The following is a 27,742-nucleotide window of genomic DNA, read 5'->3' as shown; positions in this document are numbered from 1 at the left end:
TCTGTCCCTCACACTGCCTTTACTAGATTACCTCATCTTAATTACATCTCTGTTTAACATGAAGACAGAAACATGTGTGTGAAACAATGTAAAGAGTATCTGCAAGAGATGTCTGAACCCTTACCTACTAATTGGAGGAAACTCATGAAACTAATTCATGAATGGATAAAATGAGAACAATGGTTTGACACCCACAAAGGTTAGCTTCATTTATTTTTAGAATGAGTGAGCACAAAAACATTTGTCAGACATGGGCACAAATATCATAATGTAATAACCTATAAATCATAATCAAGTCTTCAATCTGAACACAAACTAGATACACTTCAAAGATTCTTCATCCTCCAGATGTTCTTCCTGCTGCTCGTTATCTGATGATATCTGGATGTGAGCAGCTCAGCGCTGGTGCTCAGGGGTTTCCAGGAGAGTAATGGGAGTAGGCTGTGAGCCACTTCACGGGGCAATCCCTAAAATCAAACACAATGTGATTCGCAAGCACAGTGGAGTAACACTAACACCACCCACTCACTTTATGTTTGCCAGTAGGGATTTCTCAAACTCCCTTTTCTTTTCTATCGCCCCACTTTCTTTTTTTTTCTTATGACTTAAATATATATTTTATACGTCTTTCCCTTAATACCTGCTCTATCTGTAGGATTTGGGATTGTTTAAGCCTTTCAAGATGGTTTACCGTCTAGTGTCTATCTCTAAGTACTTCATAGTAATTTGTTTTCTCAGTTTTCTCTGCTTGTGCTCTGTACTGTGAAGCAAGTTACAAAGTCTGGCCTGTCTAGGAAAGAAAGCTGTAGAAATGCCAACCATGCAAGTTAACAGACTTATCAACATCACAACTCTATCATTAAGTTGGAAGTGGTGTAGTACATAATGATCTTTAATCTCAAACATCAGCTGCTGTTGAACAGGTTAGATCTGCAGCAAAAGCTGCCAGTATCAATATTAGTTCTGTAATATTGAAAGCCCAGGAAGTTTCCTGGACAATTCCACATTTTGCTTCAAAGTCTAGGAAGTGGTCCAGAAAGACCACTTTCAAAGTCAAAGTGGTCTTCCTGTGTTTATCATCTGGTGTCCCTATTTTTCTGTCTTCATGTCCGATGTGAATGTTCTTGACTCTGTGTCAGTGTGTTTTACTTTCATGTTTGACCTTCATTTCCTGATTATTCGCACTTGTGTGTGTTATGTTTAGCTGTGTCGTTTTCTCCACCTGTCTGCACTTATCTATAAATCCTGACTTTGTGTAGGCAGGCATATCTTGGGTCTGTGTGATTATTTTGAATTTCTCACTTTTGGGATTTTTTCATTGGTCTTTGCTTTTAACTCAATTAAATGCTTGATTTTGATCATGTCTGCTGGAGTCTTGGATTTTGGTCTTATCCTTACAGATCTCAACAGTTAGGACGTTTACTAAAGAATACCTCTTTTTTTTTTATTCCTCAGCAAAGCACAGAACAGAGGTGTGTAGTATAAAGCAAGATTTGGAATTATTCAGTAAATCCAAGGTGGTTTCACTTCTTATATCCACACATCGGTACGGTAACTTGTGTAGTAGACCAAACTTGCGTGATGGAATATCCACTCCTAGGGAAAGTTTGCAGCAGTACTGAATGTTTTCCACTTGTGAATAATATTTCTCAGTGCAAAATATTTGAAATTGGCCTTTTAACCCTTGCCAGATAAAAGGGCAACAAAAATTGCTTTTTTAGGATCACTCGTAATGTTCTAGGACACAGATGAAATCTCCAGACCTGCACTGCAAACCTTCCTATTCTCTTCTCTTATATATGTGTTCACACTTACAGATGATTCATTAATGAAATGGATTTGATTAGCTGCTATTTAGTTTTTTATACGCTGCTTCTGGATTTTGGCTTAGTTTTTTAAATATATATATATAAATATATATATATACAGTGGGGCAAAAAAGTATTTAGTCAGCCACCGATTGTGCAAGTTCCCCCACTTAAAATGATGACAGAGGTCAGTAATTTGCACCAGAGGTACACTTCAACTGTGAGAGACAGAATGTGAAAAAAAAATCCATGAATTCACATGGTAGGATTTGTAAAGAATTTATTCGTAAATCAGGGTGGAAAATAAGTATTTGGTCACCTCAAACAAGGAAAATCCCTGGCTCTCACAGACCTGTAACGTCTTCTGTAAGAAGCTTTTCTGTCCCCCACTCGTTACCTGTATGAATGGCACCTGTTTGACCTCATCATCTGTATAAAAGACACCTGTCCACAGCCTCAACCAGTCAGACTCCAAACTCCGCCATGGCCAAGACCAAAGAGCTTTCGAAGGACACCAGGAAAAGAATTGTAGACCTGCACCAGACTGGGAAGAGTGAATCTACAATAGGCAAGCAGCTTGGTGTGAAAAAATCAACTGTGGGAGCAATCATCAGAAAATGGAAGACATACAAGACCACTGATAATCTCCCTCGATCTGGGGCTCCACGCAAGATCTCATCCCGTGGGGTCAAAATGATCATGAGAACGGTGAGCAAAGATCCCAGAACCACACGGGGGGACCTGGTGAATGACCTGCAGAGAGCTGGGACCAAAGTAACAAAGGTCACCATCAGTAACACACTACAACGGCAGGGAATCAAATCCCGCAGTGCCAGACGTGTTCCGCTGCTGAAGCCAGTGCATGTCCAGGCCCGTCTGAAGTTTGCCAGAGAGCACATGGATGATACAGCAGAGGATTGGGAGAATGTCATGTGGTCAGATGAAACCAAAGTAGAACTTTTTGGTATAAACTCAACTCGTCGTGTTTGGAGGAAGAAGAATACTGAGTTGCATCCCAAGAACACCATACCTACTGTGAAGCATGGGGGTGGAAACATCATGCTATGGGGCTGTTTTTCTGCCAAGGGGACAGGACGACTGATCCGTGTTAAGGACAGAATGAATGGGGCCAAGTATCGTGAGATTTTGAGCCAAAACCTCCTTCCATCAGTGAGAACTTTGAAGATGAAACGAGGCTGGGTCTTCCAACATGACAATGATCCAAAACACACCGCCCGGGCAACAAAGGAGTGGCTCCGTAAGAAGCATTTGAAAGTCCTGGAGTGGCCTAGCCAGTCTCCAGACCTCAACCCCATAGAAAATCTGTGGCGGGAGTTGAAAGTCCGTGTTGCTCGGCGACAGCCCCAAAACATCACTGCTCTTGAGAAGATCTGCATGGAGGAATGGGCCAAAATACCAGCTACTGTGTGTGCAAACCTGGTAAAGACCTATAGTAAACGTTTGACCTCTGTTATTGCCAACAAAGGTTATGTTACAAAGTATTGAGTTGTATTTTTGTTATTGACCAAATACTTATTTTCCACCCTGATTTACGAATAAATTCTTTACAAATCCTACCATGTGAATTCATGGATTTTTTTTTCACATTCTGTCTCTCACAGTTGAAGTGTACCTCTGGTGCAAATTACTGACCTCTGTCATCATTTTAAGTGGGGGAACTTGCACAATCGGTGGCTGACTAAATACTTTTTTGCCCCACTGTATATATATATATATATATATATATTAGAGATGGCACGATACCACTTTTTTGTGTCCGATACCGATACCGATATCATAAATTTGGATATCTGCCGATACCGATATGAATCCGATATAGTGTGTTTTTTAATCAATAAAACTGTTTTTTTAATATCTTGCTGCTTTTTGGTTAAGTTCATACTCAAGTTAAAAAACAACAACAACACTAAAGCTATTCTGTTATACCTGTATGTAAAAAAAAAAACATACTGCACCCAAAATATGTCATAGTTCAGCAACACTGATCAATCTAATAAAGTTAAACCTGCACCATCCTCCCTATTCTGGTATTTTAAAGAGTACTTAGCAGAAATATTAAGCAACCTAACTAATAGGGTTGCAAACTCCCAGCAAAAGAAAATAGGGAACCACCCTCTTCCTCATGATGCTTAATCAATGTAATCAACTTTAATTTGATGCAGGGTGAAAAAAATTCACAGAAATAAATTATTTTTCAAGAATAATTAAATAGATTCAACATCTTTCTTCAACAGAATTGCAGAATTCACAGATGGTACTTTCCCAAAGGAAAAAGTAGTATAGCTTACTAGGGTATATTAGACTTAACAGTTACTATATACAGTAATGGACTTCTATACATTTTACATCAGACTAAAACTTTGGGTGTAAGATTCAGATAATTATTAAATAATTAAAAGCTAGATATTTTAAATAAGAATAAAAAAGAAAAGTATGTATTTGTGCCCCCTTTTCCCTGTTCATGCCCTATCGCCCCCCCTGGCTAAACTTTGCTAGATCCGCCCCTGCACAGTTACCAGCCGTCAGCTGTGTAGAAAAGGATCCTGGTGTAGAAAGTTATATTAAATAAATTCTAACAACAGCTTATCAAGCTTAATAGTGCTGCTGTTGTTCAGCCGCTGGTTTCCTCTGTCTGGTGAGAAGTGGGCCAAAAACTAAGAAGAGAGACGGACTCGCGACAGAAAAGCCGATCAGCTGATCATTAAGCAGTTTCACGATTGAAGTAGCAGCAGGAGAGAGAGAGAGAAGAGGCAGTTGCTCTATATATCGGTTGTTAAGCTTAACGCGGGAATGCTTTACAAACATTCAGAGATGAACTTACACACTTGCTTTACTTCTCTCTGGGAAAACTTCCTCGGAGATGAAATGTTTGCTAGCAGGCTACAAATACACACAGCTGCTCTATCACGTGACCACACTGCTCTGACGTGCTACGGTTATGAGCCGAGTTACGCCGTGTCGCAAGTTTTTTAAGGTGCTTTTTTGATATTTAATGGATCGGATTACATTTTTTATTTCTCACCGATATCCGATCCAGTAATTTAGGTCAGTATCGGACCGATACCGATACGTAATATCGGATCGGTCCATCTCTAATATATATATATATATATACATATATATATATATATATATATATAATTACAGATGATTTGGTAATCATCTGTAATTACATGGTGTAACATGTGTTGTTCATCTGCAGTTGTAATTATCATTTGAAGAACTGCTAATGACCCCCTGATCGTTATTATGTCCTGATGTGTTCAGGCTGTCCTTTCTCTTTACCATGACTCTGCACTGTTAAACAATGGGTTGAGTTACAAAGCTGACCACATAGCCTGATTGCTAATGTTGGGATAAATGAAACAAGATAACAGAAAGTTGTCAAGAGTTTGTTAATTTGCTTCCTATTGTACACTTCTGCTCTCCTGTGTGTTCGTGTTGAAGATTTTTATACCGCTGATACTTCTGACCCTTCCTCCTTTGGTACTCCATTTCATCTACTGTCCACACAGCTCCCTTTCCTCCCTCCACTCGCACAAAACACTTGTGAAGGCTGAGGTTGTGACGCACTGCATTCTGGAGAGAGGATACAGATACAAGGAAACAGTTCTATCAACATGGAAGCCATGCTATTAAAAACAGTACAGTATAGTGAGATGTTCTGGTTGGCACAGTTTTTTCTTCTATGTTAAACTGTGTCCAAATGTTCATTTTTATTACAATAAAAAGCACTTGTATTCTGTACACAAGTAGGCATCACAATTAATATTTCATCCAAATAGTACAAACCTTCCAGGTGGCAGTATTATGTCTGAAGTAGAAGAACATGGTAGTGAACCAGTTGTAAATCTCATTCAGAGTACGCTGTTTGTCTGGAGACTCCAGGATAGACTGCAACCAGTCACACACATGGAAGGGTAAGCAGTGGCAATATTTGGCAAATTAGTCATAAATAGCTACAGTTTGCAGATAAAACCCGATTCCCACTGTAAACCTTTGAGGAAGACTTACAAAGCCTTGAGCCACCCTTCATTTTATATATATTTGGTAGGAAAATGGGAAATAGGTAAGACATTCAAAGCTCTTCTTTGGATGTTGGCTGCCTTTCGTTTGTGCAAAATATCATTTAAACCTGTCAAAGTGTGTTGCAACTATTGATGCAACTAAATAAATGGAAACAAACAATGATTTTGTGACAGGCTACAAAGAAAGTGCCTAAAGATACAATTTAAAAGCATGAAACCTTTTTTTCCAAGGTCTTTTGTAAAGTATCTGAATATGAGGGTAAGATGGCGCCGCCATTGCGTGCAATAGGTCGGCAGCCTTATGAATTTCCCCTTGTGGGACTAATAAAGGTATATCAAATCAAATCAAATGTTGCAGTGACTTGAAAAAAAAACCCCCACACATCCAGATAGTGTGTATAGAAGTGTATACTTTAGAGCAGGGCTCCCCAATCTCAGTCTACGAGGGCCGGTGTCCCTGCAGGTTTTAGATCTCACCCTGGGTCAACACACCTGAATCACATGATTAGCTCATTACCAGGCCTCTGGAGAACTTCAAGACATGTTGAGAAGGTAATTTATCCATTTAAATAAGCTGTGATCGATCAAGGACACATCTAAAACCTGCAGGGACACCGGCCCTCGTGGACTGAGATTGGGGACCCCTGCTTTAGAGCCTTGAGAAATCAGGGACCAGTTCAGATCAGACCAACTTCACAAATGAAAATAAAACATTAGACAAACTCACCCATCTTATCAAGTATGCATAGGTGTAAGGAGGCCTGATGTTGTTGTATTTGTAACACTCAATACTGGGAACCAAATCTATAAAAGAACAGTGGGCGTTTCTCATCAGTTTGTCCCATCAAACACACTTCTTTGGATAATGTGCTTTTGAAACATATTTAGAGATAAAACACAACATGCAACAAATATACAGGTACTGCACATTTCAAATCCATCCATCCATCCATCTTCATCCGCTTTATCCGAGGCCGGGTCGCGGGGGCAGCAGCCTAAGCAAAGAGGCCCAGACCTCCCTCTCCCCAGCCACCTCCTCCAGCTTATCCGGGGGAATACCAAGGCGTTCCCAGGCCAGCCGAGAGATATAATCTCTCCAGCGTGTCCTGGGTCTGCCCCGGGGCCTCCTCCCGGTGGGACATGCCTGGAACACCTCACCCAGGAGGCGCCCAGGGGCATCCTTGTCAGATGCCCGAACCACCTCAGCTGGCTCCTTTCGATGTGGAGCAGCAGCGGCTCTACTCTTAACCCCTCCCGGATGGCCGAACTTCTCACCCTATCTCTAAGGGAGAGGCCAGCCACCCTTCGGAGGAAGCTCATTTCCGCCGCTTGTATCTGCGATCCCGTTCTTTCGGTCACTACCCACAGCTCGTGGCCATAGGTGAGGGTAGGGACGTAGATCGACCGGTAAATTGAGAACTTCGCTTTTACACTCAGCTCCCTCTTCACCACAACGGACCGGTGCAGCGTCTGCATTACTGCAGCTGCAGCCCCAATCGTCTGTCGATCTCCGGCTCCCTTCTCCCATCACTCGCGAACAAGACCCCGAGATACTTGAACTCCTCCACTTGGGGCAGGAACTCATCCCCAACCCGGAGTGGGCACTCCACCCTTTTCCGGCTGAGAACCATGGCCTCAGATTTGGAGGTGCTGATCCTCATTCCTGCTGCTTCACACTCGGCTGCGAACCGCTCCAGTGCGAGCTGGAGGCCCTCACCCGATGAAGCCAACAGAACCACATCATCCGCAAAAATCAGAGATGAGATTCTGAGGCCACCAAAGCGAAAGCCCTCCGCCACTTGGCTGCGCCTAGAAATCCTGTCCATAAAAATTATGAACAGAACCGGTGACAAAGGGCAGCCCTGGCGGAGCCCATCACCCACCGGGAACGAGTCCGACTTATTGCCGGCAATGCGAACCAAGCTCTTGCAACGGTTGTATAGGGATCGAATGGCCCGTAGCAATGGGCCAGGCACCCCATACTCCCGCAACACCTCCCACAGGACACCCCGAGGGACACGGTCGAATGCCTTCTCCAAGTCCACAAAACACATGTAGACTGGTTGGGCAAACTCCCATGCACCCTCAAGTATCCTCGAGAGGATGAAGAGCTGGTCCAGTGTTCCGCGACCAGGACGAAAACCGCATTGTTCCTCCTGTATCCGAGGTTCGACTAGCGGACGAACTCTCCTTTCCAGCACCGTGGCATAGACTTTCCCGGGGAGGCTGAGGAGTGTGATCCCCCTGTAGTTGGAACACACCCTCCGGTCCCCCTTCTTAAAGATGGGGACCACCACCCCGGTCTGCCAGTCCAGGGGTACTGCCCCTGATCTCCACGCAACATTGCAGAGGCGTGTCAACCAAGACAGCCCTACAACGTCCAGAGCCTTCAGGAACTCGGGGCGGACCTCATCAACACCAGGGGCTCTGCCACCAAGGAGTTGTTTAACTGCCTCAGTGACCTCGCCCCCAGAAAATGGCGGGTCATTCCCCTCATCCCCAGACTCTGGTTCCTCCTTGGAAGACGCGTCAGTGGGATTAAAGAGGTCCTCGAAGTATTCCTTTCACCGCCTGACAATTTTCTCAGTCGACGTCAGCAGCGCTCCGCCAGCACTATACACAGTGCAGGTAGAGCACCGCTTTCCCCTCCTGAGATGCCTGACGGTTTGCCAGAATCTCTTCGAGGCAGTGCGAAAGTCTTTTTCCATGGCCTCTCCGAACTCCTCCCACACCCGAGTTTTTGCTTCAGCCACTGCCCGAGCCGCATTCCGCTTGGCCTGTCGATACCTGTCGGCTGCCTCCGGAGTCCCACAGGCTAACCAAGCCCGATAGGACTCCTTCTTCAGCCTGGTGGCTCCCTTCACCTCTGGTGTCCACCATTTGGTTCGGGGATTACCACCACGGCAGGCACCAACCACCTTGCGGCCACAGCTCAATGCAGCAGCTTCGGCAATGGCGACGCTGAACATGGTCCATTCGGACTCAATGTCCCCCGCCTCCCTCAGAATGCTGTTGAAGCTCTGCCGGAGGTGTGCGTTGAAGATCTCGCGGACTGGGGCCTCTGCTAGTCGTTCCCAGCACACCCTCACTACACGTTTAGGTGCACAAGGTCTCCAGGTGGAGCACCTTCCAGCACCCCCCACCAGGGACTCTAAGGAGGCTGGGTACTCCGAACTTACACTCGGCGCATAAGCGCAGATGACAGTCAGGACCCGTTCCCCGACCCTAAGGCGCAGGGAACAAACCCTCTCGTCCACCGGGAAAAACCCCAACGTTCCGGCAGCAAGCCGAGGGGATATTAGAATACCCACCCCAACTCGCCGCCTCTCACCAGGGGCAACTCCAGACTGAGACAGAGTCCAGCCCCTCTCCAGGAGACTGGTTCCAGAGCCCAAGCCATGCGTAGAGGTGAGCCCGACTATATCTAGCCGGTACCTCTCAACCTCACGCACTAACTCAGGCTCCTTCCCCACCAGAGAGGTGACATTCCATGTCCCTATTGCCAGTCTTGGCAGCCGGGGGTCAGTCCGCCAGGGCCTCCGCTCCTGGCCGCCACCTGGCACACAATGCACCCGACCCCTATGGCGCCTCCTGCGGGTGGTGGGCCTGCGGGAGGATGGGCCCATGTCTCCTCTTCGGGCTGTGCCCGGCCGGGCCCCATGGACTAGGGCCCGGCCACCAGACACTCGCCCTCGGGCACCCTCCCCGGGCCTGGCTCCAGGGCGGGGCCCCGGTAACCCTATCCCGGGCAGGGTAAACTGTTCCCTCGGTGTTCTTTTCATAAGGGTCTTCTGAATCGCTCTTTGTCTGGTCCCTCACCCAGGACCAATTTGCCATGGGAGACCCTACCAGGGGGCAAAAGCCCCCAGACAACATAGCCCCTGGGATCCCTGGGACACACAAACCCCTCCACCACGATAAGGTTGCGATTCACGGAGGAGGACATTTCAAATGTCAAATGTAATCATTTGTATTAGCTAATAAGCTCTAATAGCATTTTATCTGAAAGAACATATGTTATGGTGAAAACGTAATGTGCATAAAATAGTAAAAAAGTCCATTTGTGTGTGAATCCTAGTGAATTTCACTGTTACCTGGGAGGAGATGATCAGAAGCAGTAGGTCTGTTGCCATGCTGGACCAGCTCTTCCAGATGTTTGGTGGCCCACTGTTGCACTCTGTCTCCACTGGTAACCTGAGGCTGCGGCAGGAACAGAGGAAGGCTGTATTGCCACTCAGAAGCTGCCTTCTGCATATAATGATGAAGGTGGATGTGAACAGACACAGCCATTTAAATTCTCTCCAGAAGAAAAATAAAGCAATATTTCAAGAAAATTCTTATTTTTACTGTCTTAGCATGTAGACATACCGAGTCAGAGTATTTGTCCTCTGAGAGATGAAGTTGCATTGCAATGAGTTTCTGTTTTTCCAGAATGAGCTGAAAAAAGAGAATTCCCATAAATCACTGGATTACTCCTATTTTTAGGAGTCTGGATAACCAGGTTCATGTGTCTACTCTTCATTGCTTCTGTGTTAAAATGCTTCTTCTCAGATTTATTTAGACTGATCTCGTAGTAACATAGTAAAATATAGAACATAACAGAAGACTTCACTATCAGAATGCTGGCTCACTTATGGTTCTAGAAGTTTCTAAAAGCAGAATGGGATGCAGAGCCCTCAGTTATCTAGCTGAAACTTCAACTTTAACTAAAACGTTCCTTTTAAGCTTATAGCTACTGCGAGATTGAGTAGGTTCGAAAGAAAAAGAAACTTGTATCTATTTTTGGACATATTTACACATGAGCATTCATACAGCATAGTGCTGCTGTAGCTTTGTTTCTCTGGGTTCTACCTGACTTTCCATATACTGAACAATATCCTGCTGGACCCTCCATTGAGCAATACTTCTGTCACCATGTCCGTGTTCAGAATGAAGATGCCTAAAAGACAAATTGTCACAGGGTATACTCAGGGTTAATACAGGGTTTAAAAATATCCAGAGCTTCCTGCCCTTTGTAAAAAGGCCTCAAAATCTAATAATTGGTTGTGTAAAGACAAAGAAATAAAACTAGACTTTTGAAAACACAAACTACGTGAAACCAAATTTATTGTAAATAAATTTCTATAAATTTCTATAAATATAAATTTAGAAGATTGAAATCGTCTCCAGACCTTTAGTCCGACTCCTTTTTAAAACAATGCAAATATCCAGTAGAATATCCTGGAAAATAAAACCCACACGGTCCACAGTGGGCAACTCACTGTAGGGCCCCAGTACTGGCATGACATTTCAGGCCCAATGACCCCACCATGGGCAGCCCCTGGTGTGGGCTGCCAACACTAAGCACATAGGGGCCTGTTGTGGGGCCCATGCAGACCTGCAGTGAGCCCACAGTATGCCAATGCCAATCAATGAATAAATCATTGACTGTTGTTGTGAATGGATGCTATATAAGTTGAACTGAACTGAAATGGATTGAATTAATAAATGCTACTGGTTTTGTTGTGTCCAGAAATGAGGAAATAGCCTTTTCCAACCCTGCCACGCCACACACACACAAAAAATGTATTCATTGAATTAATGCACAGTTCTTACTTCAAGAAACTAGGGAAGTCTTCAAATACTGCTTCACAGCCAGGCCATCGGCAGAGCCCACTCATGAGCAGAACACTGGTCCCCTGTGGGATGCTGGAGGAAACAGAAATGCTTCAGTGATGTGAGTGTGACAGTCAAGAGTGTAAAAACATAACGCACCAAAACCAAGACTTACAAACCATTTTCTGCCAATCTGAGTTTTGATATGAAAAGTTTTCTAACCCGTATATTCAGGATTTATGCATTGCAATGCTATGTGTTGCATAAAATATGCTAACTGCAATATGCAGATACAAAGGACTGTTGTTTTCGGAGCAGGGTATGAGCCATTTTTTTCTTAAGCTGTCCTATAGGTAAAGAAATATGAGACAGAAATAAAAGTGAGATAGACAGAACTCAAAAATGATAGCTATAAACCGATGTCTTAATATGAGGTTCAAAAAATAATTCTTGTGGACCAACTTGTTCCAAGTACTAGCAAGGGTTAGGTATCAGCATAGCCAGCTGACAGGGTGTGATGAGCAATTAGAGACAACTATTTTACTAACAAGTCTATGAACCAAATTTTAAATGAAAATTTTTTTTATCGTTATTAAAGCCCTGACTTTGGTGATCAACAAAAAAAATATATAATTAAGTTGTTTACCAGTTTGAAAGATTCTGTGTCAGAATCACAAGTCATTTAAGAAATGGACACTGAAAACCTACAAAAATGAACACTTTATTCTTTATTCATGAACATCCAGGGATGATTTGCTTTTTACTTTTTCAATCTACTCTTTCAACTGTCCTAAAATGCTGTGAATATTTTAAAAATCACAAACTTTGTAGCCAGGGACATAAAGATCGGCCATATCTATTGGAACTGAAAACAAAATAATATAAATTAGAATCATGATTATTGAAAAAATAGCTGTTACATAATGAGATTTAAAGACCAGGCTCCACCCACTAAAATTAGATACAAATTTACAACAACTCTTATGCTACATCTAAAACATGAAATATAATGTCAGTCACAAGAGATCACATGTTTGTCTTGGCGTAACATGAACCACCAGCTCAACTTACCCCCAGTCTTTGGGCTCATTTTCACCACAGCCAAGTGCTCATTTTAGTGAACCAAAAGTCTATTTTTTTTTAGTGTGCTGGCTTTTCATCAACATACACTACCAGTCAGAAGTTTTAGAACACCCCAATTTTTCAGTTTTTATTGAAAATAATGCAGTTTAATGTCTCATTGCACTCTGAAATGAAAACATAGTACAAAAAAGCAATTACAGCCGAAATCAATTTATAGACCAAAATGTATTCTAAACTTTTGACTCATCAAGTTAGCACCTGCTATAACAGCTGAACACAGCCTTGGCATTCTTTCTACAATAGAAATCGAATATTCTCCTATATCTGTAGCAGAAGTTCCCATAAATGTGGACCTTGTAGGTTGCTTTCCTTTCACTCTTCTGTCCAGTTCATCCAAAACCAGCTCGATGGGGTTTAAGTCTGGAGACTGTGCTGGACACTCCATGTTTTCAAGCTCACCATCTTGTTCTTTTTTCCTGAGGTAGTTCTGGCATAGTTTGGACTTATGTTTTGGTCATTATCTTGCTGTAGGATGAATCCCTGACCAACTAGGTACATACCAGTTGTCCTGCATGGTGCTGCACAATGCTGTGGTTTTGGATCAGGGAGCCTCTCACTCTGTACGAGTCACTGACCCTGGATCCAGTAAAACAGCCCCAGACCATCATCTCACTGTGGACCCATCCCTTTGCCTACTCAACGGTGTACAAAGATCCTGTGTGATGAACCAAAGATTTCAAATGTTGATCCATCAGTCCATAATACCTTCTTCCGGTCTTTAGTAGTCCAATGGTGGTGTTTCATGGCCCAGCCAAGTCTCTTTGTCTTATTCTGACGTCTGGCTTTCTTGCTGCAACTCGTCCTGTCAAACCTGCAGCTCAAAGTCTTCTCTTCACAGTTGAAACTGAGACTTTCTTACTACGACCACTATTAAGCTGTGCTTGAAGCTGTTGTCCTGTCAGCCGCCTATCACACAGCTGTTAACTTTCAGCTTGTGTGATTAACTTAATGAGAGTTCTCTCTTAAAAATAGAGAACTCTCAGTTCTCTCTGTTAACTTGTCCTCTGATTCAGTCGTGTCTTTCGGTCTGCAGACCTCTTCCTGTCAAAGTTTCTGAGCCTTTGGATGTTGAAGGAAACTGTACTCACTGACACCTTGACTTTGCAGTTTCTCTGTAGGACAGGCCGACATTTATAAGTGTTATGATGGTCTGTCTCTCTTCCATTGTTAATCACCTTTTTCTCACCATTTTTGTAGCATCACACTACTTTCTGCAGTACAACACTGTTCAACTGATGCTGACCAACACTTTTTTTATGGAGACAGAGGGGGTTGGAAGTAATCCAGAAAAGTTGGAACACCTGTAGGAATTAGTAGCACCAGCTTTCAAGGCTTGATCAAGCTCCATTTTCCAGAAAAGCTTTAAATCGTTAATACATTTTGTGTTCCCTGAAAAAGACCTTTTGCATAATTCAGATGTTAATTTTTCAGTTTAGGGTAACCTTACTTTTTTTTTTTTTTTTTTTAACCTCTGGCAGTTCACCATCTTTGTATCATTCCAAACTATTCATTGTACTTGAATGACTTGAACTACAACAAATAACTGGAAAAATTCGGGTGTTCTAAAACCTTTGAGGGGTAGTGTATGTGATTTTGATTTTATGATGTAAAATCATGCTACAACAGCTGCCGTAGGCTCCTGCTCCCTGTGACCAATAAACTGGATAAGCAGAAGAAGATGGATGGATAACAACAACTGTGCATGGTTGCTGTGCAAGTGGTACCCCACTCACTCTCAGACCTGGGGTATGAGATACTGTTGATTTGTCAAATAATGGGACAATTCCACAGCTTCTACAACCACCTTTAGCAGTAGTAACTTGCAGTAACTGAGTAATTGTTTTCTGTACGACTTCAACAGTCTCTCACATTATTATAGAAAATGGAGCTTATTCCCAGTTTTATTTATCTATGAACCCAGAATCAGTTAGTTAAACAATAGTTAAGTCGTAAAGACATAAAGGCCTAGATGACCTCTAATTTTTTATTTCTAAATTAAGACAAACTGAAGTTATTGTACTTGGACCTAGAAGTCTCCAGTCTTCCTGGAAGACAGCGACTCATCTTAGAGTTATTTTTGATCACGATATGCCTTTCGATATTAACATTAAACAAAGATCTAGAATCTTTGTTTAACAAAGCAGACAAAGTAAAACTAAAAAGCTAGCTCACACATTTGTTACTTCTAGGCTGGACTACTGTAGTTCCCTGTTATTAAAGCTCACTGAAAAACCTTTGATCTAAATTTCTGCAGAAAAAGTGCTGACAGGAACTAGAGAGAGCATACAGCAGGTAAAGTAAGTACTGAACACTTCACAAAATAATTTCTAAAGGTGCTGTTGAGATAACATTCTCACCAGATGTCAGTAACAACCATTCCAAAAACATGCAATGAAATAAAACCATATGTCAGTAGATGTCCATAAATGAAGACATATGTAATAATAAGAAATGAAACATGAGTATGAAACACAGTGAAATGTATTTAATACTTCATAGAAGAGCATTTTTTTTGTTTCAAGATGCCGCCTGTATGGAGAAACTAGTCCCATTCTTCCACACCAACAGTCTTTAAATCCTGATGGTTGCGTCTATGAGCTTTAGCTGTTTCCATTTGGATTCAGGTCAGGTGACTGACTGGGCCATTATAGCAGCTTTATTTTCTTTGGCTGAAACCAATTGACAGCTTCCTTGGCTGTGTGTTTGGGATCACCGTCTTGCTGAAATGTCCACCCTTGCTTCATCTTCATCATCCTGGTGGATCGCAGCAGATTGTTGTCAAGTTTACCTCTATATATTTTTCTTTGAATTATATGAAGCGTGCCAGTGCTAAATGCAGAAAAATAGCCCCTCCCCATGATGTTCCCACAGCCAAGCTTCATTGTTAGTATGGTGTTTTTGGGGAGCTTTTCAGTGCGTTTTGACCTGCAGACATTGCATGTATTATTATTATTATTATTATTATTATTATTATTATTATTATTATTATTATTAAACAGTAGCAGTGACAGTCAGCAGCGGTGAGCATGCATACATGGCATACGGCCATGGCAGTTGAGTGCATTACTTATTGTTTTCTTTGAAACAATAGTACCTGCTGATTCTCTTGCACAACTCTGCTGATAACTCTTTTCACTCCTCTGTCTGAAATCTTGCAGGAAGCACTTGTTTGTGGCCAGTTTATGATGAATGATGTTCTTTTCACGCCCCACAGTGCTCACTTGAACCTTAAGTAGTTTAGAAATTCTTCAGTAGTCAGTGGTACATATGCTGCAACAATGTGGTTGTGAAGCTCATTCGTTTTACCCATCATGAGATGTTTCTTGTATGACACCTTGGTAATGAGACACCTTTTTATAGGCCATCATTTGGGGCCGAACCAGCGCTGATATTAATTTGTAGTGGCTCGTTACTAATTACTCATAGATTTCAGCTGATGTCATTCCATACTGTTTTCTTCATGTGTTCAATACTTTTTTCCTTTTTGTCATTTCTCATTATTACACATAAGTTAATTTAATTGCATCTATTGTTCAATTTGCATGTGTGGATTGGATGGATTGTTACCAACATCTGGTGAGAATTGTATGCCAATAGCACCTTAAGAAATATACTTACTGATTGATGAATTGTGTTCAATACTTACCTGTGTGTATTTAACAGTAGAATGGGAGCCTTCAGCTTCCAGGCCCCTCTTCTGTGGAACCAGCTCCCAATTTGGATTTAAGAGACAGACAGCCTCTCTGCTTTTAAGATTAGGCTTAAAAGTAGCTTTTTTGAAGCTTACAGTTAAGGCTGGATTAGGTAAATTTAGTCGCCTGCAGCTGGGGGGACACTCACCTCTTTCCACTATACACCACTACTGCATGTCATGAAATTTTGTCTTCTTTTTCCCATCGTTGATTTCCTGACCTGTCTCTCTATGCTTCCCTGGTCTCTTTTCTTTCTCCTTACCCCAACTGGTTGCAGCAGATGGCTGCCTCTTCCTGAGCCTGCTCCTGCTAGAAATTTCTTCCTTAAAGGCGAATTTTTCTTTCCCATCCATCCATCCATTCGCTTCCGCTTGTCCTTTTCAGGGTCGCGGGGGGCGCTGGAGCCTATCCCAGCTGTCATAGGGCGAGAGGCAGGGTACACCCTGGACAGGTCGCCAGTCTGTCACAGGGCCAACACACAGGGACAGACAACCATTCGCGCTCACATTCACTCGCACATTCACACCTAATGGCAATTTGGATTTTCCAATTAACCTATCCCCACAAGCTGCATGTCTGGTGGGAGGAAGCCGGAGTACCCGGAGGGAACCCACGCAAACACGGGGAGAACATGCAAACTCCACACAGAAAGACCCCGGCCTGATGGTGGAATTGAACTCAGGACCTTCTTGCTGTGCGGCAACAGTGCTAACCACCGTGCCACCGTGCTGCCTTTTTCTTTCCCTTTATTGTAAAATACTACTCATGGGTAACTGTCGGATAGTTGGAGTTTTCTCTCTTAAATTGTAGGGTCTTTATTTTTACAGTCTAAAGCACCTTTGAGATTTGGCACAATGTAAATAAAATTGAACTGAACTGAATTCATTGTTACCCGTCATGAAGCCGGGCCTCAAGAGAGGTCTGCTTTTGAATGTCTCCCCTCCTCAAGGAGAGAAAATGATGGCTCGATGTGGGAGAAGAGTCCATGTGAGGTGAAGGTTCCTGAAGAATATGGCATGCATCCACCTCTTCCTTGCAAATGGAGACTGCTGCACTGCTTTCTGGATGCACCAGGGGAAGAAAAGATTGATGTAGATTCTTGCCATACAAAGTGAAACCTAATACTATATGCTACTGGTGCTACACTACCTAACTGGTATATTACTATACTAAAAAAATTCTCAAGACCTAAAATAGAGCACCAGCATCTTACACTCAGCAAATCATAGAATTAACACATTTGTCACAATGTCATAAGAAGCAGAGAAAAAAATCCTACACTTAATTAAAAAAAATTAGCATATAACACTTGTAAACAAACAAACAAACAAAAAAATCCTTAGTTTCAGTATTTCATATGTTGTTTTTTTGTTAAATATGGAGCTTACAAGTTCTGCATTTTTAATACATTCTGTATTTGTCTCTATAAGTTTATCTTTTACTTTAGAGAACGATTGTAAGACGATTTGCATGCATTAAATGGAAATCGTCTTCTCCTAAAGTAAAGCAAAAGACATTTAAATATCTGTATACCACGTCGTTGCCTGTAAGCGACTGGGGAAACGTGACGCAGAACTGATGGTCTCTGCTGCTTCTGTCTAATGCCTTCCATACTGCTCCAGCACTGGAAAGAAAAAAGTATTGATATTGTTTTGGCTGTAACATAATACAGTTTCCTTTTAATCGCTAGGCCTCATTCAAAAACATTTTTTATTTGTTTTTTTTAATTATTATTTTTTAGGAAGAAGTGATGTTTAACATTTAATAGTTTACTAACAAATATTTGTAACAAACTGTTGGCCATTTGTTTCTGTGAATTATAGCGAATGACTAATGTCCTGCATACACTATTTACTCACATCACATAAAAAAATGTAGTTAAATCCTCTTTTTTTGTGTGTCATGTATCAGGATGAGTACATTCTGAGATATCATCATTTGTACAATCAACACTCTTAAAATTGCAAATATATATGTAAATGTTATATTTTTAATGAAAAATGAAATTCTCATTAGGTTTGCACCATTCTTTTCATATAGGGGTTTTAGGGTTATTCCAATGAATCCAAGCTCTGGAATTGGAATTGTCCAACTGGACAAATCTGGGATTTTACAGTAGAGATAATCACAGGTACAGACTAGTAAAATGTGTTTATTTTCATTGTTATTTTCTGTAATTTCCCTGACCAGCATGGAAGGGCAGTATGCAGCAGGGCGTGAAGTTTGCAACTAGATTAGGCCCAAGCACCCCTGTAGCCTCATCAGCTGATTTTAAATCATCAGTTTTTTGAGGTTTCCCTACTTTCCTTGATGACTGAGTGCCATCACTTTGCTTCATCTCAGCTAACTAGACTCCCTGAACCTGATTTGTTGTATTGTGCTGCTGTTGGTGGCTTTTGGAATTATCTGAGAAATCATAGAGCTTCCTTTTTTGGTAATTTTACAAACTGTCTAAGAAGTCAGTCTTTCAACTTTACTGACTGAAATTTGTGTGTATTATTATAAATGTTAGTTAGCACTACAGTGCTTAATAAATTCATTAGACCACCTGTCATAAAAACAAGAAAACACAAATAGTAATTTGTCAGAAATGAGTTTAAACTAAAAATTATTCTTATTTATTAGGCAAATAACAAACTCAACTCACAGTTTTAGATCCAAATTTGAGCCGGCACTCTGGACTTGCCTGAGATGTCAGAAATTAATCATACATGTGCATTAACATTTTTTCTGCTTTTTTCTGAAAGTTCATGCAACAATAATTTAAAAATAATTATAATAAAGAAACATATAACTTTTTAAAATAAACATTATCTAACATTATATCCAGTGTATACAGTTTAACCAACTACTACAGCTCCCAACTGGAACATAAAAAATGCAGATTTTTGATAATAATAAAACATCATTAAACTTTCTCTTGTTTATTTTAAGCTTATTTTCACAGACACTATAATAATCAATTTCATAAATCCTTCTTTCCAAAAAGCTTTGACGCTGTGCAGAATTTAAACACTCACACAAGACAAATCACATTTCCTAGTTTCAAAGTTTGAAATGTCATCTTTGTATTGTTTATGTTGCGTAGGCTTTAAATGGTTAGTAACTGAAGTTACTGAATATGGTTTCATTTACTTCCACACTGCATCTGAATTTTGATGAAAATGGACTGTACTACGAACACATTTTAGTAGAATCTGTGTTAAGGAAACAAGTTTATTCCAATTAAGTGATGTTATTTGTTACATACCTGACTTCCTGACACAGACATGGGTGGCTCTGCCATCTGTTTGATGCTGTCAAGTTGGCGTTCGACTTTTTGCTGTCCAAATTTCATGTACTCATCAGAAGTCTCTGGCATTTCTTAAGACACAGAAGACACATTAATGCCTCAATAGAAATACTTTAAAAACCACATTTTATCATTGAAGTTTTGTCATTTTCTCTACTCCATGAGGGTAGATTCAAATGCTACAAATAAGTAAAGTGTGTTACAAAATGTTCCTTTAATTTAATATATCTGGGAGACATACTGACATATAAACAAACTATGGCTATTATCTGTAGAATTAACACATAATAACAGTGAAAGAAAACTGCAGCTCTGAACAAGTTTTAAATCACTGCACTCCCATTGTTAAATATTAGGTGTGGATTCTTTTCTTTAGTTGCAAGCATCCTAATAAGATGCTAAGAAGCTGGGTTTTGTTTAAATTGTTTGAGTGATCAAAGATTCAAAATGCTTGGAACTTCTTCAGAACTCAAAGAACTCAAACCACCAAAGTTTTTTAATAGCTATGTAAAACACTATTTATTATTTAATCATTTTTAGAATGTGTCATGATTCTAACGGCAGTCATATGGCTTACACCATTCTGGCTTGGGCAATGCCCAGCTTAACAAGTTCTGCAACAAATGTTGGGGAACCAGGTCATATTAATGAAAATAGACTACTGGAATAAGAAACACTGACAAGGACAGAGAACATGGAATTGATGGAGTGCTACTATAAGGACTGTTTACAACAGGAGAGGTTACATGCAAAGCATATAGGAACTTTGGATGAGCAGAATACCAACGTCCACACTGATCAAGAAGCACGTGGAAGGTGAGTGCTATAACATCAACAAAGGAAATATAATATCAACACTAGAAATACAAAGACTACAGCAAAGTGGGAACAATACTGAGCAGTATGGCTGTTTGGTTGAAACAAGATCACTACACAACCAATGATAAGCCTTGCTCATCTCAATGAGAAAGTTCCTAGAGGACAGGAAATCAGTCAATTACACATCTATACACTCAGCTGGATCAGCAGCATCAGGAGACAGATGCCCATGATGTCAAAACATGAGCACCATTTCCACAGAGGCAGGAGTCACCCCAAGCTAACAGGACCCAAGTGTCAGACTGTGCAAAGGTGCCCTGGAGACTTTTTAGCACACAGCAGTGGGACAGGTCTGGACTGGGACAGAAAAATTTGCTCTGATATTTTTGGTCCAGGAGGCCTACAGCCGATTGTCCAGTTTAATATGTGCACATATTTGTCAAAGCAATAGTAAAGATGAGTAGCACAAGCAAAAATGTGAAATAGAAGAGAATACGTAGGTCAAAGTAACAAAACAGGCAGTAATGAAAATGAATGAATGAAGATTATGCTGCTCTCACATCTAAATTTAACAAATCAAACTCCCAAAGAAAGGGTTGCTCCTGTGTGTGGGCATTTTACAAGCAGCCAGCTGAGCACAGCCAGCAAGAGGATTACCTCAATGTGACTTCAACTTCCAGAGGGAAAGCCTCTGATGTCTGCCTGTGCTTATGCACATCAAAGCAGTTCAGAATACCTTTGGAGTCTTTGTGTCAGATCCTGGAATGGGTTTAGGATAGGGAATTTACCTCAGAAGTTAGGAAGGTATTGTGTTGCAGCAGCCCATTAAATATAAAATACAAAAATGACACCTCGATAAATCAAAATATGATATGATACACTAAGAAGCTTAAATATCAAATTATTGTAGGTGCAGTGGGATGAGTTGGTAAAGAGTTCCTGTCAGTCACTGACTTTGTTATATGAGGTCTTATATCTTGGACACTCAGCTAAAGAGAGGAGCAGAACTTTCAACTGAGTTGCATCCAACTGGCAGGCACAGCTGCCAGTCAGACCTGTAAAGTAGTGAGGTCTGACAGAGTCCCCTGTCCATACGGTCTCTGACATTCAGAAGAATTTCACCTGTATCTCAGGCAAGTGTTGGAAGTCTGCAACTTCCTTGCTGGAGGAAGTACAACCTAAAGAATTGTGGGAAGCCATGTCAGTTAAACTGAAAAAGGTCACTGGGATAGGTAAGAAATCCCCTTGTGAAAAGGAGCCACATTTGGATGAGAGTCATCCCAAGTTACCAAAGGCTCTGGATACTCTGGAGCTTATTTAGTGGTCATGCCTCTTCAGTGTTTTGTGGAGGTGCAGACTGGAGTCCTGGTTGGTTCTGATAGTCAAGAAGAATACCAAATTAGAGGTATCACGGCCACTTAATCATCCACTTACATACCTCTATAATCAAAGTGAGAGCTGGGCCCTCATGCTTGGCACAAAATCAACCAAATTTTCAGTGGGTACTGGACTCTCCCATGGTTGTCCCTTGTCTCTAGTCTGTGACATTCATGCACAGGAGGGAACTCCATAGCGCTCCTACCATTTGTGAGTCTTGTGCTTATTTCTGGCTTCTAATTTTGTTGAACATCTGATGTTTAACGACATCAGATGTTCAACAAAATTAGATTTACAGATTTACACATCAGATTTACAGATTTACAGGCTCTGCCAGTCTTGTATTTTCAGAGACACATGCCACAGTCTCTTCCCCCATTGACAGACTCCACTGTCTTAGACTACAGATATCTCTTTTGTTCTAAAGCTCCACTGTGAGGTGAAGAATCATTTTAACCAAAACTGCTGCATGTAAAGAACTGGATCAGATAAAATACTCAGACCAGCCATCAGGCATCAACAACCAGGCTGTTTTCAATCACATTTCATTCTGACTGAACTTCACTAGACTGTCTTGAACATGACTACATGCCGAAATGCTTTGAATTTCTGAGATAGTTTGATACATTAAGTGTTACAAGTACCATTTACATATATTGAGTAACCACAGTCAAAAGTGAAATGAAATGTAATTATAGCAATCCTCAAAAAAGCTAAGCTACTTCATGAGTAAGTTCCATTTTTATTAGACTTGATTTTAAAGAGAAAAATGTCAGACCTCTGGTAGAGGACATGAGACAACTTTAGGAGGACCTACACATAAACACACTGTGTGTACATGTGCTCAGTTATATTTAACAGAGACTGTTAAAAATAATTAAGTTAAATTCAATTAATAATATTACAACAAATCCTGTCTCAAGGTTATTCAACTGTTTGCTAAAAACCCTGGAATAAACAAGTCAGAGTAAAAGATTGCTGACAATCTTCCTACTTGGACAATACTTCAGGGATTTTGACACCTTTTGTGCCACAAAATGATACATTTTTATTGTATTTCTACCTTTTGCTTCTGCATTAAGTAGGAACACATAGAAAAGCAAAAAAGTTTGAATGTAATCTCAGAAGCGTGTGCTTGTGTGAAAAGTCTCCAGGCAATGAGAATCAAGCATTTAATACAGTCATGAACACATTAAAGGCTCAAGTATGTAAAGTCTTTCCTGCAGCAGGCTGTGGTTGTTCGCAGGTGCTCTCTCTCTCGCTCTCTCGCTCTCTCACACACACACACACACACACACACACACACACACACACACACACACACACACACACACACAGATAGCATCAACAAAGAAGTCTACAGAACGAGTGGGAAGCTGTTCTACTTTCTCTACTGTTCATGCTGCATGGTGACATATCACCTGCAAGCAATGGGACCTGCGTTTTTCAAATCAGACAATATTTTTCCTGGAGCAGCACTTCACTACGTGATACTCAGCAAATGTCTGAATGTTTTTTTTAAAACTGTTTCAAATCAATGTTGAAAAATACCGTCATTCATTTCACCCTTTGTTTATTTAATTTAAACCTTTTTAAAGTCCGTAGCTTGGTTACATGGTCATGGTTACAATAACACACACCTGGGAATATTGAATATTGGTCTACCCTTTAAAGTTCAGTGTTGATGGTTTTCACCCCCTCTCTCTTGTTATTTTCTGTCAACTCTAGAATTGATTTTTTTGCCTCTTGTATGAACAGCCAACATATATGGCTTTTGTGTGTTATATCACTATGCCCTATAGCTGAATGTGTAAACAAATCTGGTAAGTGGAGAAATACACAGAACCACTGACAGTTCTGTGTCAGTGTTTCTGTGTGAAAGTGAGTCAATCACCATAACCTCTGTAAACAGCATTAAATAGATGGTTACAGAAGTTGTTATGGAACTGTACTTCATCTGGTTTTGTTAAAAATTAAAGTAAGAGCTAAATTTGAGTCACTGAACCTATTCTTTTGTGTTGTTGGTGCTTTTTGGAGCATTTTAATGGAATTTGCTGACTAAGAATAAAATGACTTGCTATGTAGTACTGGCCCGCCAGTGTTCACTTTTACTAAGTATAATGTATGGATGTGTGTTGTTGTTTCTTATGACATGTGTAAAAATAAATCACTTTGGTTATATTTTTGCATAGAGTGGACACACTAAGTGGCAAAATTCAGACACTTGTCCAGTTTGTGGACCATGTAGGACAGTCGTGATACCAGTGAATAGACTGGTATCCTTTAGTCAAGCCTCTTTCACACACTCTTTTTTAGGCCTAAGCACTTTTAAGGTAACAGTCACGCACACTCATGCAGCTGCACTGGGGACAATTCAGGGTTCAGTACTTAACCAAGGATACTTGGACAAGAGGAGCTGGGAATTGAACCACCAGGATTTACATACCAAGTCACAGATATGTTGTCTATTTAAGTTGCGATTAATTAACCTCTTAAGCCCCAACGCCCCCTGATACGGGGGCAAAAAGCAGGAGATCAGGTAGGCTTGGGGCTTAAGAGGTTAAGTTACTCTACAACCTAAGAGCATGCTTGAGTTTTGACATCTTCTGTCTTTCTGTTCTTCTCTGTACTCCTTTCAAGTGGGTGAACTTGTGCCAAAAGCCCCTACAGTGTTAAAACCCAGTCTCAAAGATGAACATCTTGTTAAATATATTCTTTCCCCTTCTGCAAGTTCTGCATGTTCAGTTTGGGTCAAAAGACAGCATCATGATAAGTTACTGGGAAAACGAGTCAGTTTTTATAGGCATGCTTGATTTTTCACAAGCTTTCTCCTGAGAATGTTTAATACAGTCAGTGCCTCGGTATTTAAATTTCTAAGACATATCTTTGGTTTTAATTTCTTCCATATTTCCAGAAATACCACTGGAATAAATCTTAATAAATTACGTTGGCACAGGACTCTTATCGAAATGACATATTTTTCAGTGAAGCAAGTAATGTTTACAATCAACACGGAAATAAAGTACGCACATTTTTGGGGGGTCTGATCCTTTCTTTCAATTATTGTATCAGACTGAAGGGAAGTGTCTGTACAATGAGCCAAAACAGCGCACATACTGAATGTCTGATGCAAATGCACACCCACAACAACAGGAATTCAGTAGAAAGTAAGAGCAGCAGGTTTGTGGCTTCTCAGTGTCACCTTTCATTCTTGTTTTCTTTTTCAGCTTCATCTTACCTGGTGAGGACCATGATAGTCTGCATCTGTTTTGTCAAAGTGAGGAGAATTTTTGTCATAACCGCACACTAAATATAAGAGATTTGATGCTTCATATTTGCTATTTCCTGTCTGGATATTTCATTCGGCCACATTATAGCATGGAAAGTTGCAGATGCCTCATACTGGTACTACTATGAATGTGTGGGTTTACTACTCTCATACTCCCATATCTGAAATAAAACTTCTCAATTACATTGATACATTGAAATCAGCGAGACTGGTGAAGGGTTAATCATTTGTATTAGTATCAGTAAGTACAGTGATTTAGCATCTCCTTTTGTTTGCAAAGTTCCCATCTTTGCGTTCACATGAATTTGTCTGAAACACACTTGACAGTAAAAACAGACTTAATAACTGAATGTCAGATGATGTTTTAATATGTGAATGGGAGACTGGAAATAAATCCAGTGCGCTTTTATTCTCTGCCTGCCTCATAGAGCAGGCTGAATTTAAAAAAAAAAAAAAAAACACTAATAAAATCTTAAGTCAGGTCTTTTTCACATAAATGACTAACTGGTCAAAATTTTAGTCAACCCTTTCACATATCATCAGAAAGTCAGATTCTATTATAACAGACTCGTTATCTCAAGACATCAATCATCTTTATTTCAGTTTTCTATCAGAGTGGGTTTTCTTGTTCCTCTCAACCTTCAGACCAAGAGGTGTGATGCAGATAAACAGATCTAAAATGAACGGAGGAAAAGGAAGTAGGCCTACACAGAATATTATTGTCATGACTAAAGCTCTAGTTTTTGCACAATAGCACTGATAGCCTCAACACACACACACACACACACGCACACACACATATGTATATAACAGATGTGGAAAATTGCAAATGCTGAAGTGTTTGTATTCCTGATTCCTGCCGGCTGACTTTGAAATTGTGAGCAGTCCACCTGTCCAGTATAGAATCACCCTCTTTCCCAGCAGCAGCAAAGAATGGCTCAAGCCCCAAAACAACCTTCCCCAGTGTTATAGTTTCACCAAATGGAATATTTGTACGCTTCACTTTTCTGACACTATTCCATAGCTCAGCAATTATTAGAATATTATATAATGATTACAAGATTAATACATGATTTAGTATGCAGAAACCAGTATTGCATATGTAAGATGTAAGATGTAAATATGACTATTTTTTAAAATATTAATGCCTTGAAGAGAATATTTGTATGAGGCATACCCTGATTTATAGAAACTGCACTACATTTTAAACATCGACTGTAAATTTCATGTGATTTCATGTTCAGTTAACACAGGGCTTTTAAGTCGATCCTCCCGTTTCGCTAGCTAGCATATAACTTGTGATTTCAGCAGTTCTATTGGTCAGTTAGCAATAAATCAGACTAAGATAGAAGAGCAGAATGAAATGTGTTATTAGAAAGATGCTCTAAGCCTTTCAAAGCGGTAATACACTCTTTACCACTGCACTGTTATTTCCTGGTTTCAGCTAACAAGATGGCTGCAGCTTTTACAAAAGTCTGGAGAGGAGTTTTCACTTTTGTGCCTTTTTTTATTAATAACTCTTGTAACTCTCCTCATCCATACGTCCAACGCTGTATACAAGTTTACAAGTTCCACAACAACACACCTCATATTGATAGAACAAAGAACATGCTCTGGGTTATGTTAGTCATTAAAAAAAAACAAACATCTAATGTAATACAACACGCCAAAATCATTTCCAAACCAAACACACACACACACACACATACATTTAGCCAACACATAAATAAAACGTGTTTATTAAACATTATGAACGTCTCGATGTACTTGGTGCCACTAACGTGCAGTAAATGACGGAGAATGTCATTCTGACGCTAAAAGACTGAGAGTGAGGTAGAAATGAACTTTAATCATTTATTACATTAACACTAGGACAAAAAAGTCCAACTGAATGCTTCAGTCCCTGAGGGCACAATTGTTTAAAAAAAACAGAGTCATTATAATGGCCTGAAGAGTCCTCACTTCACAAAAAGTAAAGAACAAGATTTTTTCAATCTGTTTTGTATACTTTTAAATAAATAAATGTTAAATACATTTAAATACATTTTTTTAAAAAACATTAATATTTTATATTTTATGTATTGACCCTACAAATGAGAAGATAAAATCTCTGAAACTGAAATGGGCTCAGGTCTATAAAAAGAGAGAGCTCGGCCACACACGTCCCGCTGTGCAACAGGACCTCTCTGTCACCATTTGATTTACCTCATCATGATCGTAAGCTTTAATAGTGCCAAATGTTTTAGTGTGTGCGTTTTTAAACTGCATGCATATATTAACATATCAAAGTTAAATGCACTGTAGTATGAAATCGTCACCTTTGATAAATCTCAAAATTATCATCTTAAATAGCTTCCCAAAGATTTCTGGGCCCTTCATCCTAACGAGATGCCCTCTCTGTTTTTGGTGTCTGTGTATCTGTGTATCTGCTGCTTTTGATAAAATTTTGATTTGAAATATTTGGACTGACTGTACATCCTTGTTGACTGAGTGTTGCCATCATCGCAAAGTTTTTAAAATATGCTCTGAACATCTCACTCTGCATTGAGTCCAATTAAATAACTTTTGAAAATTTATTGTAAAACAGTATGATTTGTGCTTACCGGAGAAGTGTATGCAGAACCTCCTCCTTGCCACAGTCTTCTTTTTCTCAGGTACTTCGAGGGAGAAATGATTCA

General features: G+C 40.5%; 1 protein-coding gene across 1 annotated transcript; it reads right to left on the bottom strand.

Moving 5' to 3' along the window:
- Window positions 1-210: 210 nt before the first annotated feature.
- On the bottom strand, window positions 211-27,712 carry foxp3b (forkhead box P3b). Its single transcript, XM_087833689.1, has 13 exons — window positions 27,668-27,712; window positions 19,538-19,650; window positions 18,935-18,973; window positions 17,821-17,911; window positions 17,180-17,348; window positions 11,453-11,545; window positions 10,709-10,796; window positions 10,226-10,294; window positions 9,952-10,105; window positions 6,585-6,661; window positions 5,622-5,723; window positions 5,287-5,408; window positions 211-467 (listed from the first exon to the last, which is right to left on the bottom strand). Exons 2-13 carry the CDS (start codon window positions 19,646-19,648, stop codon window positions 410-412), a joined length of 1,173 nt encoding a protein of 390 aa, XP_087689815.1. The 5' UTR covers window positions 19,649-19,650; window positions 27,668-27,712; the 3' UTR covers window positions 211-409.
- Between the last annotated feature and the right edge of the window lie 30 nt (window positions 27,713-27,742).

Source organism: Neolamprologus brichardi, chromosome 20, assembly GCF_056152115.1.
Source record: "Neolamprologus brichardi isolate AB-2024 chromosome 20, ASM5615211v1, whole genome shotgun sequence".
Taxonomy (NCBI): Eukaryota; Metazoa; Chordata; class Actinopteri; order Cichliformes; family Cichlidae; genus Neolamprologus; species Neolamprologus brichardi.
Note: the sequence above shows the minus strand (reverse complement) of the source record. Positions and strands in the feature narration are given on the sequence as shown.

Bases quoted from the DNA above. Each gene is read 5' to 3' on its own strand.
- foxp3b (XM_087833689.1), bottom strand. From the start codon at position 19,648: ATGCCAGAGACTTCTGATGAGTACATGAAATTTGGACAGCAAAAAGTC. The intron at 17,912-18,934 runs GTGAGTTGAGTT...TTTTCTTTCCAG, and splicing joins TCAAATTTGGATCTAAAACT to TGCTGGAGCAGTATGGAAGG. The intron at 5,409-5,621 runs GTTTGTACTATT...TCCTCTCTCCAG, and splicing joins ATAATACTGCCACCTGGAAG to AATGCAGTGCGTCACAACCT.